Raw genomic sequence first — 13,934 nt, 5'->3', positions numbered from 1 at the left:
CAGGGATCAACTGGCCAACCAATAATGTCTCAGATATGAAGCATGATGTGAGAGGGAAATGTCCTGCACTCTCCAGCTCATGGAGCTGAGGCTGGATATGGGAGTAGAAAACAAGCTGTTGTCCCCAACAGTTCAGAACTGGAGCAGGGAGCAGAGTCCCGTTCTGCCACCGTACTAGTGTGTGAAGGGGAAACCAGGTTCTGCAGGGCAAAATGGACTCAAGGCTCCCTCTAAAACTGAAACCTTTGCCTCCTGTTCCAGACCAAAGCTGAAATGGGAGGCAGAGAGGCACAGCAGATCAAGGTTTATCTAGCTGGGAGCTGCAGCTGGGAGCTGCAAGCTTATTACACCTCTTTGTTTTCGCGCAGTGCAGTCAGAAGAGCCAAAACAAATCCTGTGGTTCAGCGAAACATTGATGCTGGAGAAGAGGTGATGTTCATTCTCTCTCCTCTTCAGCTCCAGGGAGCTTTCTGCTCATGTCAGTCTCCAGAACCTGCTTTCCCCCCCACGCACACCAGCCCCCACTTTAGCAGGGAGAGAGCAGTGAGATAATCAAAACCTGTGCTTAAGCAGAGGCAAAACTGGCTTTATTTTACCTGCGACAAAGACCAGTTTGGCACCCACCCAACCCATGTATGCATTTGCATACACACACAGGCTGGGAGCCTCAATAATGCCCCTCTGGAGGCTTCATCTGGGGCAAAAAAAAAAAAAAACCAGCTAGCCTCCGCCTGCCCATAGCTACGGCACTGACTCAGGTATCTGTAACTAATATGGAAGGTAGAACTGCTGAGCCCCTGGGCTAGGGGTATAAAACATGGATAGCAATAGCAGCAGTGCTGGAATTAGACTTATTGTTGAGATAGGTTGATATGAAATATGGCAGCCCTTGGGGAACCCAGATCCCAAGCTATGAAAGAGGTTTAACGTTAACACAAGGACCTCAAACTGTGCTTGGAAGGAAATGCAAATCTGGCCAAACTAGTGAAGTACTGTATTTTTCCGTGTATAAGACTAGGTTCCCCCCCAAAATGTCAAAAATTAGGGGGTGTCTTATACATGGGGGTGTCTTATAGACGGAAAAATATGGTATGTTTCTAGTAGCAAGCTATACACTCAAAATCTTGGATGCTGTGTTTTGGACTGACTTTCGAACTATCTTCAAGAACCTCATCATATGCAACATATTACAGCGGCTTAAACAGGTTTCCAGAGAACGCATCACTTGTTTCCAGGAAAGATTGCAGCCACCACCCTATGCTAGCAAGTACACCTTCAGCTCAACTGAATATAAAGAAACCCTCATTCTGTTTGTTCCAAAGTGTTCCTAATCTGGTAAACTCTTCATTAAGATTTCGAGCATCACAGACATAACTACCGTTTCATGTCTAAATGCCAACATCTGTGAGGGTAAAACATCCTTTATATACCCGGTAGAACTTTGATGCCAGCTTGGTGTTTGTATGAAAATATTAAGACGGCATATGAAATTCCTCGCCTTTTTGGTGCTGACGTTGCACACATTACTGAATCTGCTACTCGCTGAATTTGGAAAATGTTGTCACAAACTGCAGGTGAGGATGTAGAACTGCTTATAGCCTGTACTGCATGCAAGGCTGACATGATTGAACTGTCTGTCGCCCGCCCAGCCTGCCACACGTTCACACAGTAATATCCTGTACTGCACATAAATGTCAGGAAGAATTGTTTTCTTCTTGACGTCTAGTTTCTATGTGCAGTCTTGTTTTGTTTTATGTGGAAGAACTTTCCAGCAGTTGAGGCCCTCACCTGCAGTATGATTTGTTACTGCGCAGGCATAGAGATTGATCTCATCTTCTGTTTGTGAGAACTAGGCCTTACTGTCACCTGATAGATATCAAGCCCTTTGTGTGAAGAGCTGCCAAATGCTGTGGTCACCGTAAACACAGTGAGGAGGAAATGGAAAACACTGGGATGGTCTGCTATCAGGAAACAGCTTTTGAGAAATTTTTGAAAAATACAAATTCTGTGGTGATCCTTTTGGAGTGGCTTATCCCTAAATATGACAGTTTTAGTCTTTTGCCTTTTGTCAAGATCATGTATGACATAGATTATCTGTGGAATATGTTTACTTTTTGTCAGGATTAAAATGAATTAGATTATAATTCAAGCAGTAGTTATTTTGTTTTGTATGCATTAATTATTGCAGCAGTAAATATTATTTCAAGTTAATATTAGCTAATGCCTGTTAATTTGAGTAACTCCAGTGTCTTCAACAGCAACAGGACTTTACATGCGAGATTATGAACAATATCCTGAAACGCTAACACACCTGCTAGGAAATGAGTCCCACTGACTACAGAATCATAGAATTGCAGAATTGGAAGAGACCCTGAGGGTCATTTAGTCCAACCCCCTGCAGTGCAGGAATAACCTAATATATTGGGGTTTACTTCTGGGTAGACGTGGATATGATAGCACTTAAAATTCTCTTGCATTCTAAGCAGTGAGAGTAGAAGCCAGGCTTTACTAAAACTGTTACAGGGTTTTTCTAACATTCTCAGTCCCGTGGTGAATGTGATTTAAATATTTTGCTGTAGCTCCATGTACAGGAACCTGTGTTTCTCCATTCCATGGAGAATCTGGAACTTGGCCAGTTGTGGGGATTCCTTGTTATCAATCATTTACTGGACATTTATAATAATGGTGCAGTAATACATTTCCTGCAGTTCCTGTTATGTCCTTGAGCCTCAGTGGCATTATCTCCCAAGGATGCAAGCAAATTTGGGATTGGTGAGCCAGTCATTGAGATTATACTTCCTTTCTGTTTAACTGCTCCTCCTTGCCACCTGCAATCCTCTTAACATCTCTGTAGGGCTGATTATAGCAGTTTTACAGCAACATTGGTGAGCTCAAGAGACAACTTGTTGGTAGACCCAGTTGGGCTTTTTGGTTTGGGATGTTGTCCACAATCAAGGAGACAGTAATTAAGAATTTTATTGGAAATCTTCCTCCTCTTCTCCCAAGCATAATTCCAGCTGTTGGCTAGGAGATAGCTATGAATTATATTCAATGGGGGGGGATTTCATTTTTAAAACTGCTGAAACATTTTTGGTTTGGCAGAGCTGTTTTGGGAAAAGTATCTAATTGCTTATGCTGGTCATTTTATCTTTCCCAAAAGTATTTGGGAAATTATTGCATTAATAGCTTCCCCCCCCCCCCTTGCATGAAATGTTTGCAGGTTTGCTGACGGTTCCTTTCTCACTGTTGTTGTTGTTATCTGTTTGGTTCGGAAGCCCAACATAGGAAGATTAGGTATTCCTCATGGACCTTCAGGGGAGAAGGTGGCAGTCGTAACAGTGGATGACTGCGATACTACAGTCGCTGTTCGTTTCGGAAGTTTTATTGGAAACTACTCGTGTGCTGCTCAGGGAACGCAGACAGGCTCCAAAAAGTAAGACACTTTTAAAAAATGTTATTGTTCACAAATGATATAAACCACTTACCTTGAAAGACCTTCTCCTTATCTCTTAGGTGTGCTTAAGATGGGTCACTGTCATATGCGAGTGGACTTTCAAATGTGACTGTGTTTAGAAAGAGTTTTTATTTGTGTTGAACTCACTAGATGTTTTCTTCTAAGTAAATTTGAGATTGGAGAGAATAAGTATTTTAGATGCTGTCTCTCCTTTTGGCCAGACAACTGTTGTCATCATGGTTTATTACAGAGTCAGTCACGACTGGACCTACTGGTCAGGGGTCCCTTTACCTTTTAAAAAGCACTGTATGGAATAAAATAATAGAATCTAAAAGAAAATACTCGGGTGGGGGGACAGAATGTAGCCCTGCAGCCTTGCAAGCCAAATTCAATATTGTGCGATTGACAGGCGGGTGGACCCTGCCCACCACTCAAAAGCCATTGTGGGGGGGATTTTCTGATACCTGATTTCTAAACGTCTTTGGATTTCTGATTTCTTAAGGTCTTTGGATCTAACTGGCCCTTTGCTCCTTGGAGGAGTTCCAAACTTGCCTGAAGATTTTCCTGTGCACAACAGACAGTTTGTTGGATGTATGAGGAACCTCTCCATTGACAGCAAGCCAATCGACATGGCCAGTTTTATAGCCAACAATGGCACTCTTGCAGGTATAAACTCGATATTGCAGGGACGGAAACAGAACAAATGTGGTTTTGTTTCATTGAGGAGTAATATCCGAGTAGGTGGGTGGCTAAGGGAGCGTCAAGCAGCTAACCCACCCTCTCTGCCCAGCCTTGGGGTCAGGCCCCTCCCCTCCCCCATGTGCTGACCTCTCCCTCTGCTTGCTGGTGAGTACTGGCACGTTTTTCCTAGAAAAACAGAACTGATTATATTAAGTATGTTCTTCCCGTATGGAACCAGTACCCACCCACCCCCAATTTTTTGTTGGACGATAATAACTTCCTTCATTCCTGATGGTTGGCTATGCTGACTGGGACTGACAGGAACTGGAGCCCAACAATATACCCAACTTACCCTGCAGAGTAACAAGTGACAAGACCTGGATTTCAAAGGTGACCTTTGTTGCAATACAGTTTCAGTAATCTGAGAAGGAAGAGTCTGTATCCTGTGTAGACCCCCTGCACTGAAGAGAAAGGGAGGTCATGTCACGTCCCGAATTATTTAATGCACTTGCTGATGGTGATATTGCATCTTTGAGTTCCTTAACTTCCAAGAGTCACAATCCAGACAAACTTTTGGGTGCCCGCAAGGGCTTGTGTGCAAGCTGCAGAGCTTCCAGCGGCAGTTTGCTTTCTGCGCAAATAAACTGCTTTTTAAAAAACTCCCCACAAGTTTCAAAATTGTCCAGCAGTGCTACAGTTAGAGGTAAGGAAGCTGCACAGTATCTGCATAACTCATAGCAGCAGTGCCCCCCCCCCCCCCGGATTACTGTGTACAGTATAGTTGCAGCCATTCAGAAAGCTAAGAATGAGATTAATCGTAGTTTGTTGTTAGCATGGGGGGTCGGTAGAATGCTAAACAAGTGGAGGGCTAAACCGATTCTTTTGGAATGCCAGGCTGTTTAGCTCAGAAGAATTACTGCACCACCAACTGGTGTCAGAATGGAGGCACCTGTGTGAACAAATGGAATACCTACACCTGTGAATGTCCCCTGCAGTATGGAGGGAAGAACTGTGAGCAAGGTGAGCAATTCGTCCATTTTCCCTTTAACAAGTAAAACATCCCATAATATATGAACAAATATGAATTGCTACTGGGCAGCTTCTGGGCCCTCAGCCCATTAGGTGCTTTCGTAGAATCATAGCATCCATGACAGGTGGCCAGCCAAACTCTGCTCAAAAACCTCCGAGGAAGGAGAGTCCACAAATGCATAAAATAGGGTAGATAGTGTGTGTGGTTCTGTTATATTGTCCTAGTATAAGCAAAACTCTGTACAACCACACCTTTTTTTTCAAACTTAGAAAAAAAGATCTAGAGCTTTGTTGCAATAATTTTTTTTAAAAAAACAAACCATTAAACCACAGGTTTCCTCCTGTAAAACTAATGAACTCAAAAATACATTTTGATGGTGTGTTAATATCTAATCAAGATTTGAGTCAGAACCTATTTGACTCATGTTAAGTAGCAGGTTATTAGTCCCCTTTCGCGTTACGTTCCCATAAAATGCACTTGGAGCAGAGACATAGCTCTGTACTCCTGTGTAAACCGATTTTCCTGCCAAAAAAACCCAAAACAATCATCTCCTTAGAAAAACATTAGATTTATTTTATTGTCAGGAGGCCCCAGATCAATTACTTATTTCCCGTAACGTATCTGTGGGGAGAAATATGCATAAGGGGAAATAAGTAATGTCAATAAAAGGGAACTCTTAGCAATTTATGACCAAAGTGAAGCAAACATTGGAAGTGGGGGGGGGGGGGTGGCTGCTGAATGCCAAATACTTTGGATAACCACATATATTTATAGGCCCTGGGATGTTCATGACACACCAACCATGTGTTTTAGTCTACCAGGTCTTTTATTAAAAAAACTCTTTTTGCGGCTCACCTGGGGCCATGAAAATGAAGTTTATTAACCATCTGGTAGGCCTTGATACATAAGATGGCATGTCTACTACAGCCTAGAGAGTCGAGCTTGACATGCCCATACTGCTGTTGAAAATCTGAACCATAAAATTCAAGCTGGGTTTAGTTACTTTGTGTTTATAAAGCTGATATTAGAAATGATGCCTTTTTTACACATATAGTTGAGCTCAGCATGCCTGTTATGCAGTGAACAAGCATCTATTCTGTGGCAAGCTTGCTGTAGGGTTTGTTACTTCAGACTGGCGAAAGCTTTTAAACATTTACTGTATGTGGATTTAAGGACGATATACAGATCAGCTGCTCAGAAAGGGTTGCAATCTATATACTGTCATACAAGCGTCTGCTATATCTGCTCTTTCTTAGTTGATATTAATTTCCACTGGTAGTTGATGCAGTGTGTTTCTCCAAACTGAGGGAAGTGTTGGCTATCATGGCACATACATTTAAAGTAGGGTTACCAGACGTCCCCGGTTGCCAGGGACAGTCCCCGGATTTGCAAATCTGGCCCCAGGAAACATGAGAGTGGCAGGTTCAGCAGCCCGGAGTCAGCCTGGTAGCACAGTTGGCTCTGGCTGGCTTCAGGAGCTGCTTGCTGCTGTGGCCCCCGCCATTTTTCCTCACTGGAAGTCCCCATATGATGTGTCTTGTGCGCAACACATCATATGGGGACTTCCGGTGAGGAAAAGTAGCAGGCGCCACAGCAGCGAGCAGCTCCTGAAGCCAGCCAGAGCCAACTGCGCTACCAGGCTGGCTCTGGGCTGCTGACTGCCGCTGCCGCTGCCACTGCCAAAAGGGAACCGGGGACGTCCGGCAGTACAGCTCTCCTGCCCCCTTCCCCCTTTGTTTTGACTGATTGGGAGTTGGCTCAGAAGTTGCAGGTGGGCAGCCAGTGCCCAGTTTTTTAAAAAACTGCGCATTTATGTTTCACAGGGTGCAAAAGAAGGGCTTTGCACCTTTATACAATATGCATGTGTGCTTGGGCCCAGGATCTTTTGCCTCACCAACCCCACTACTGACTCCCTGTTGCTACTCAGCTTTAAAAAAAAAGTGTCCCCAGATTCATTGAGAAAAATCTGGTAACCATAATTTAACACCCCATAATAGACCACTGGTTTCTTGGAAGCCATAATTCAACATGTGAAGACCATTAGTTCACTATCGTTAAAGTGTAGACATTGATTCTTTGCCAGAGCCAAACCACTTGAGTACTGCAACTTGCCCTTAATTTACTCAACAATGCCCACCTGTATTTGTGTGCTTCCAGGCAAATATCCACTAGCAAGTCTATCCACATTCCACTTTCCATGGAAGAGATGTCCTGAGCACAGTCTCAGCCAGCCACACTTAGGAATGCCATGCTTTGATTTATGCCAGTGCAACTGAGAATGTTATGAAAAATAATTATGTGGTGTGTGTTTGTGTCCCCCACTCCATTTCAAAACTTTCAATGAAAATTCTGCCTTTCTTTTCTTTTTATCCAATGTTGCAGTAATGCCTTTCCCTCAACGTTTCACCGGAGAAAGCATCATCATCTGGAGTGATCTTGATATCACTATTTCTGTGCCATGGTACATTGGTCTCATGTTCAGAACGCGCAAGGTTAATGGCATGTTGATGCAAGCAAATGCAGGGGTCTCGTCCAAGATCAACATTCAGGTAGATTGGTTCAACACAGCACCAAACTTAAATATGTATACTTAGTCATAAATCACAGTCCAATACAGGTTTGCTCAGAAGCAGCTCCAACAGTGTCTAGTGAGGCTTATTCCCTAGTATGTTTACTCCAGATAGCAGTCTATATTCATATGTCTAGAACAAATAGGTAGGAGAAATTAAATGCTACAGCACTGATCCCCGAATCAATCCATTTGCCAAAAACAGATGTTTCTGATAGAAAATAACAGATTGCATTCAAATGGAAGGCCGATTATTGATACAAATATATTCAATATATATTTAAAAACAAATAATAGGATAGTCTGGAATGCACAGCCTTTGGTTTGCTGCAGACTTTACAGCCCAGGTGAACGTGCAAACTATGCAGACTGCAGGTATCATTACTAGTACATGGCAAGAGATTGAAATAGAACCTGTTTTTTCCAGCAATGAACCAAAGTTAATGTTTTCAACAGATACTGAACAAATATGTGGTATTTGAAGTCTACGATGGACTGCACCAGGTGGCTAGTTTGCGGATGACTCAGTCCCGAATCAGTGATGGCGAGTGGCATCATGTGCTAATAGAACTGAAGAGTGCAAAAGATGGCAAAGACATCAAGTACCTGGCTGTTGTATCCTTGGATTATGGGATGTATCAGGTGAGGTGGCATCAGTAACCTTTCAGCATAAACATGAGACCAGAATGAGCAACTGTGAGTAATACAATATGACGGTATAACTATGAACTATACCAAGGCCAAGTTGTGCTACCTTACATCTATAATGGGTTCAAAAACCTGTTTGTCCACCATTACCCCCCTTCCTTTCCCCACTTCCCATTCCCCATGTCTTTCTCCTCACCTCCAACCTCACAAAGACTATGATAGTAATGTTTCACACCAAATGTAACTCGCCTGCAGATAGGACTGCATGAACAGATGTTATAGGTGCAGTCATACCTTGGATCCCAAAAGCCTTGTGAGTCGAACATTTTGGCTCCCAAATGCTGCAAACCCGGAAGTGAGTGTTCCAGTTTGCGAACGTTCTGTGGAACCCAAACACCTGACATGGCTTATGCGGCTTCTGATTGGCTGCAGGAGCTTCCTGCAGCCAATTTGAAGCTGCACCTTGGTTTCTGAGTGTTTTGGAAGTTGAACGGACTTCTGGAAAAGATTCCGTTCGACTTCCGAGGTACCACTTTACCTTTGTTTTGTTATCCATGAAAACCTTTCAATAAAAACAATTTTCAAAAGAACCTGTTTTCCTCCAATCATGCATGAAGGATAACATGGTCTCTGTAGTTATAATAAGCTAGAATTTGCAACTTTTCCAAAACCCACATATCACACATAGAAATTTTTAGCGCCAAATGGTTTTTATCCCTTCCTGGCTGCAGAACACACACACACACACACACACAGAGAGAGAGAGAGAGAGAGAGAGAGAGAGAGAGAGAGAGAGAGAGAGAGAGAGAGAGAGAGAGAAGACTGACTAAATTGGCTGTCCTGTAGTTGAATTGAAGGAGAAAAGGCATTTTACCTCTTGGAAATGCTTCCTTGTTGAAGCAGAACATGAACAGCTTCCATTACCTCTTTAAGTTTATTCTTGATTACGTTCCCTATATCAGTGAAATATTGTAACCGAGAATGTATAAAGAAGTGGCAATCTCCTTTCCTATGTTCTTCATTTCAGAGCACTGTACAGATTGGAAATCAGCTGCCTGGACTTAAAATGAAAAGCATTATTGTAGGAGGCGTCTCTGGAGATCAAGTCTCTGTTCAGCAAGGCTTCTATGGTTGTCTCCAGGTGAAAGCTGAAATAAGTAACGATGGGCTGTTACCCATGAGAAGCATTCTCATCTCCTCTGGGAATGGGCCGATTTGGGGTAGAGGGCAGAAAGGGGTGGTATTCATTTGTTTTTCTGCATCTCTTTTAAACACTGAACACTTAGTTGACTTAATTATGAGGACAACGGACACAACTCCTATTTAAATTAATGAGACTTTAAGCACATAACTGTGTCCCCAGATCCGTTTGATTTTAATTAAGTGTATTGTGTCAGGATGGCATCCAGTGATTTGTTGTTTTTGATTGCTTTTAACACCAGAAGTATGGTTTCTGGTTCATTAGCTCTCCATGACTGATCTGGAATTTTTTTTGGGGGGGGAGGCATACTGTTCTGCCATTTGAACACTGCATGTTAAAGCTTGGACACTAGTTGGATGTTACCATTGTTTATGTTCCTTCGCTCCTTTTTCAGGGAGTGAGAATGGGGGAAACGTCCACAAATGTAGCTACTTTGAACATGAAGCAGGCAATCAAGATTAATGTCAAGGAAGGCTGTGAAGTGGACAATCCCTGTGATTCTAACCCTTGTCCCCAGCACAGCTATTGTAGTGATGACTGGGACAGCTATTCATGTGTCTGTGATCCAGGTAATAATGGCTTCAAGCACACTATTAATAATAATGAGAGCCTGGGGGGATTATAGAACTCTGTGGTTATGAACGTTCTTAAAGAACTTGGCAACAGTTGAAGAAATTCATGCTCATAATCACATAAAAATCAAGAATAGCAAGCACCCATCATAGTTGTGGATGGTACCCTGTTGTTCTCCATCATCCTCGTGAACTCACTTTGAATGCCTTCTCTTGGAGGAGAAAGGCATCCTACCTGAAATTCAAATTCTTCTGCAACGTCATTTTTAAAAGCTGCATTTTAAAGGTCCTGTTAAATGTCCATTTGTTTTAGTTTGCAGAACTTTGAAAGGTTTCTCCTTGCTGCAGAACTGGATTTTCAGGAGAAAAATGAAAGATTGACACAAGCTTGAACATAATCAGAGAGTTAAATATGTGATGGGAAAGCAAAACAGAATTTGATTTGTTTAGATTACAAAAAATGGTTTCAGTTTTCAAAATGTTTTAATATCTTCCCTGTCTTTATGCAACCCAGTTTCTTTCAAACTGGGTTTGACTTTGAAGTTCAAACTACATAACTGAATCTGAGCCAAGGGGTGCTTGCTTCAGAAATAAGGCTGCAATCCATACCACATTTGCACTGGACTAGGTGGGACATTAGACTAGGCAGAGGTGTTCCTCTGTCTTCAACCTGCAGAATGATGTTGAGTTAATGCATGTTTAGTTCAGAGGTAAGACCCCAACCCAAACTCTCTTGCACTGGGGTGTGCATGTGTTGAATTGGGCAAAAGGGTTCCTCTGCCTAATCCTATATTTTTAATTAATGCCTTAAGCAAAAAAAAGAAAAGAATGTGTGTGTGTAGGCGGAAATTGCTTCTAAATATGATCCCAAAGTATAAACTTTCAGTGCTGTTAACAGTAATCTCTCTAGACAGCGCATTGCAGGAGGAGATAAATTTACTGATAACCAAAGAGGTGCTATTAGCACATAAGAATAAAATAGATTGCTTTCCTGAGGTGCACAGGTCATAAATTACAAAGCAGTTGCTATATGTCTATAACCTTGTCTCCTCAGGGTACTTTGGGACAGAATGTGTTGACGTGTGCAGCCTGAACCCATGTGAGCATGTCTCTACCTGTGTCCATAAGCCAAGCTCTTCTCATGGATACACCTGTGAATGTGGGCAAAGCTATTATGGGCAATATTGTGAAAGCAAGTAAGCAAATGACACTGGCTAATTCTTAGCCTTCCTTTCCTACTCTGTCTCCCTCCCCCAAATCCCTTGTATCCGTAAAAAGAAATGAGGAGGAGCTACCTTATGCTCAGTCCAATCAATGGTCTGCCTTATTCAAAACAGAATTTTCCTTTATTCTTTTTATCGTGTAGAAAATGTGCAAAGGGTGCATATTTGTAACAAATTCCACCTCAAGTGCTATATAACAAGTGCCACCACCATTTTTATTCAATAATAATTTTTTTTTCACCCACCTTCCCTCCCGTTTTCTATAACTCGGCAAACTATGCCTCAGTGGTTTCAGTAGAAGAGATCTTTTAGTTTTTTGTAGCTCCAAAGCTAAACATTAAATATATTTTCCACCTTCTTTGTAGAATTGATTTGCCTTGTCCTAGAGGTTGGTGGGGAAATCCCATTTGCGGGCCATGTAACTGTGAGATCAGTAAGGGATTTGATCCTGACTGCAATAAGACTAATGGAATATGTCGGTGTAAGGTAAGCAAAGGATTGCTCACTTCTTGTGGAACTAAAGTTCAAGCTAAAGCATAATAAATAACTGCAATTCAAAATGAAGCAGTTGTATTGATGTTATCTTCCATTATTTCTGCAAGCCTTCTATATAGCTTTCCATGAACCTGGCTTCAATAGCTACATTTCAAGAAGGAAAAGAAGAAAAACATTTGGCCAACCTGAGAATTGGCCAAATGAACTTGTACAGAGTTATATTTCTGTTTGGGCTGGCTGTGACAAGCTGCAGACACCTACTTTCAATCGGCAATAAACTTAGCACCTTCTGCACATTATTAATTAAGAGTATGCAGAATAAGCTTTGAAGAATTTCTCCAGTTGGGTCTCTCACAAGCTCTGTTGCATATACACGCATACACATGCTTGAACTAGTCACAGCTTCTTGCCACGTGTATATAATTTGTTGAAATAAAAACATATAGTTACTTCAGAAATGTTGTTCACTTCAAACACGATTCTGCCTCCGATACACACATAGAAAGGAAATATTTCATTTAAAAGGGATGAAACATGCAGAGTACTCGGCAGCCCTTGTTTTGTCCAAAGCTGTTAAGTGGACTGTAGTCATTCACACTGGAGGGGAAACTGTGGTTCAGAAGCGCATCTCTGTATTTTGAAACCAACCTTCTCAGGTCCAAATTGTTTGGCAAGTTTTTTCCACTCAACTTTAAGCATCCTTTTACTGAGGATGAATGTTCCTTTACCTGAGATAATCTTTAAATCACATTAAAGTGTGAATTCTACTCACTGCTCATATCCTTGATTTGCAAGCACTTCTCAAACCTCTCTCTTTTTCCAGGCAAACCATTACAGACCACAGAGCAGTGACCACTGTTACCCGTGTGACTGTTTCCCTTCTGGTTCCCACACTCGCACCTGTGACCTAGAAACAGGGCAGTGTCCCTGTAAGCCAGGAGTGATTGGCCGACAGTGCAATCGCTGTGATAATCCCTTTGCTGAAGTTACTGTTCATGGCTGCGAAGGTACCTATACATACTTCAACACCAGGCCATTTTAGACTTAATTTTAACCCTGACTCTTAAAATCCGTTTTCATCTTTCATCTTGATTTGTTTCGCCTGCATTTTAATTCTGGCTATGTTTTCCTCTTATATAAAGCACCCTGTAATTATTTTTTTTAATTGAAGGGCAATAGAAAGATTTCTGTAATAAATAAAATAAATTGTTAAACGGAATTTCAGAGAAAAGAGAATCCTGGCAGTGGAGAAATTTAATGTAAACAGAATATTCTGAATAGCTGTGACTAACTGCCTTTCCAACGCAGGTTTTTTTTCCTGCAGAACAAATTGCCCGCTGCTTTGTTCAGATCTCCTTCTACATCTCTCGTAGAAACTTCTTAGATGAGCTTACTAGTTTAAGCATGTACAAACCTTATAGCATCTTATGAGAAGTTGCTTTATCCTTTGCTTCTATTGAAACTGAAAACTGATGATTGACATGTTTTATGAATACCCTCTCCTCCTACTTTCAAAGTCCAGAATAGAACTAAGAACGTCTAAATGTTTGTCCTCAGCAAAGCAGAATCCCTTCTGTTATAACTTAAGTGCTATTATATTATCAGAAAAAGAAATGTTTTCTTTCCCTTCCACCTCACATAGTGGTTTACAATGGATGCCCCAAAGCATTTGAAGCTGGCATATGGTGGCCACAGACCAAATTTGGGCTCCCTGCTGCAGTGCCCTGTCCCAAGGGATCAACAGGTAAGTACTACCGCTAACACGTCAAAAGAGTTATCATAGCATCAGGGGGTAGGGGAGTGAAATTCTAAAACCTTGTCTTACGCATAGAGAGTAATGTATTATTCGAGCCCAAAGACAAGAAACTGCATAGCATAGACAGAAAGTTTAATCAACATTAAACTACTAAGAATACATTTTAAAAGTAACACAATGGGAGGCAGAATGTTAAAAATTGTGAAATGGTTGTAATGTGGGAAAAGAAAAAACCTTGTACTAAAAATATAGCCAATGTATTCTCTTTCATTCTGCAACATCATTGCATGTTTTCCTTTGTGATG

At 41.7% G+C, this 13,934-nt stretch overlaps 1 protein-coding gene across 6 annotated transcripts in view; it reads left to right on the top strand.

Moving 5' to 3' along the window:
- Positions 1–13,934, top strand: part of CELSR1 (cadherin EGF LAG seven-pass G-type receptor 1) — a 158,810-nt gene that overhangs the window by 106,316 nt on the left and 38,560 nt on the right. For all 6 annotated transcript variants that reach the window (XM_088651809.1, XM_060279378.2, XM_060279377.2 and 3 more), the window contains exons 6-16: positions 3,276–3,433; positions 3,957–4,120; positions 5,030–5,155; positions 7,548–7,714; positions 8,191–8,376; positions 9,410–9,523; positions 9,978–10,152; positions 11,210–11,351; positions 11,744–11,864; positions 12,697–12,880; positions 13,516–13,617. In XM_088651809.1, coding sequence (XP_088507935.1) covers positions 3,276–3,433; positions 3,957–4,120; positions 5,030–5,155; positions 7,548–7,714; positions 8,191–8,376; positions 9,410–9,523; positions 9,978–10,152; positions 11,210–11,351; positions 11,744–11,864; positions 12,697–12,880; positions 13,516–13,617 — 1,639 coding nt within the window. The remainder of the gene's footprint in view (positions 1–3,275; positions 3,434–3,956; positions 4,121–5,029; positions 5,156–7,547; positions 7,715–8,190; positions 8,377–9,409; positions 9,524–9,977; positions 10,153–11,209; positions 11,352–11,743; positions 11,865–12,696; positions 12,881–13,515; positions 13,618–13,934) is intronic.

Source organism: Zootoca vivipara, chromosome 9 (assembly GCF_965207765.1).
Source record: "Zootoca vivipara chromosome 9, rZooViv2.hap1.1, whole genome shotgun sequence".
NCBI lineage: Eukaryota > Metazoa > Chordata > Lepidosauria > Squamata > Lacertidae > Zootoca > Zootoca vivipara.
Note: the sequence above shows the minus strand (reverse complement) of the source record. Positions and strands in the feature narration are given on the sequence as shown.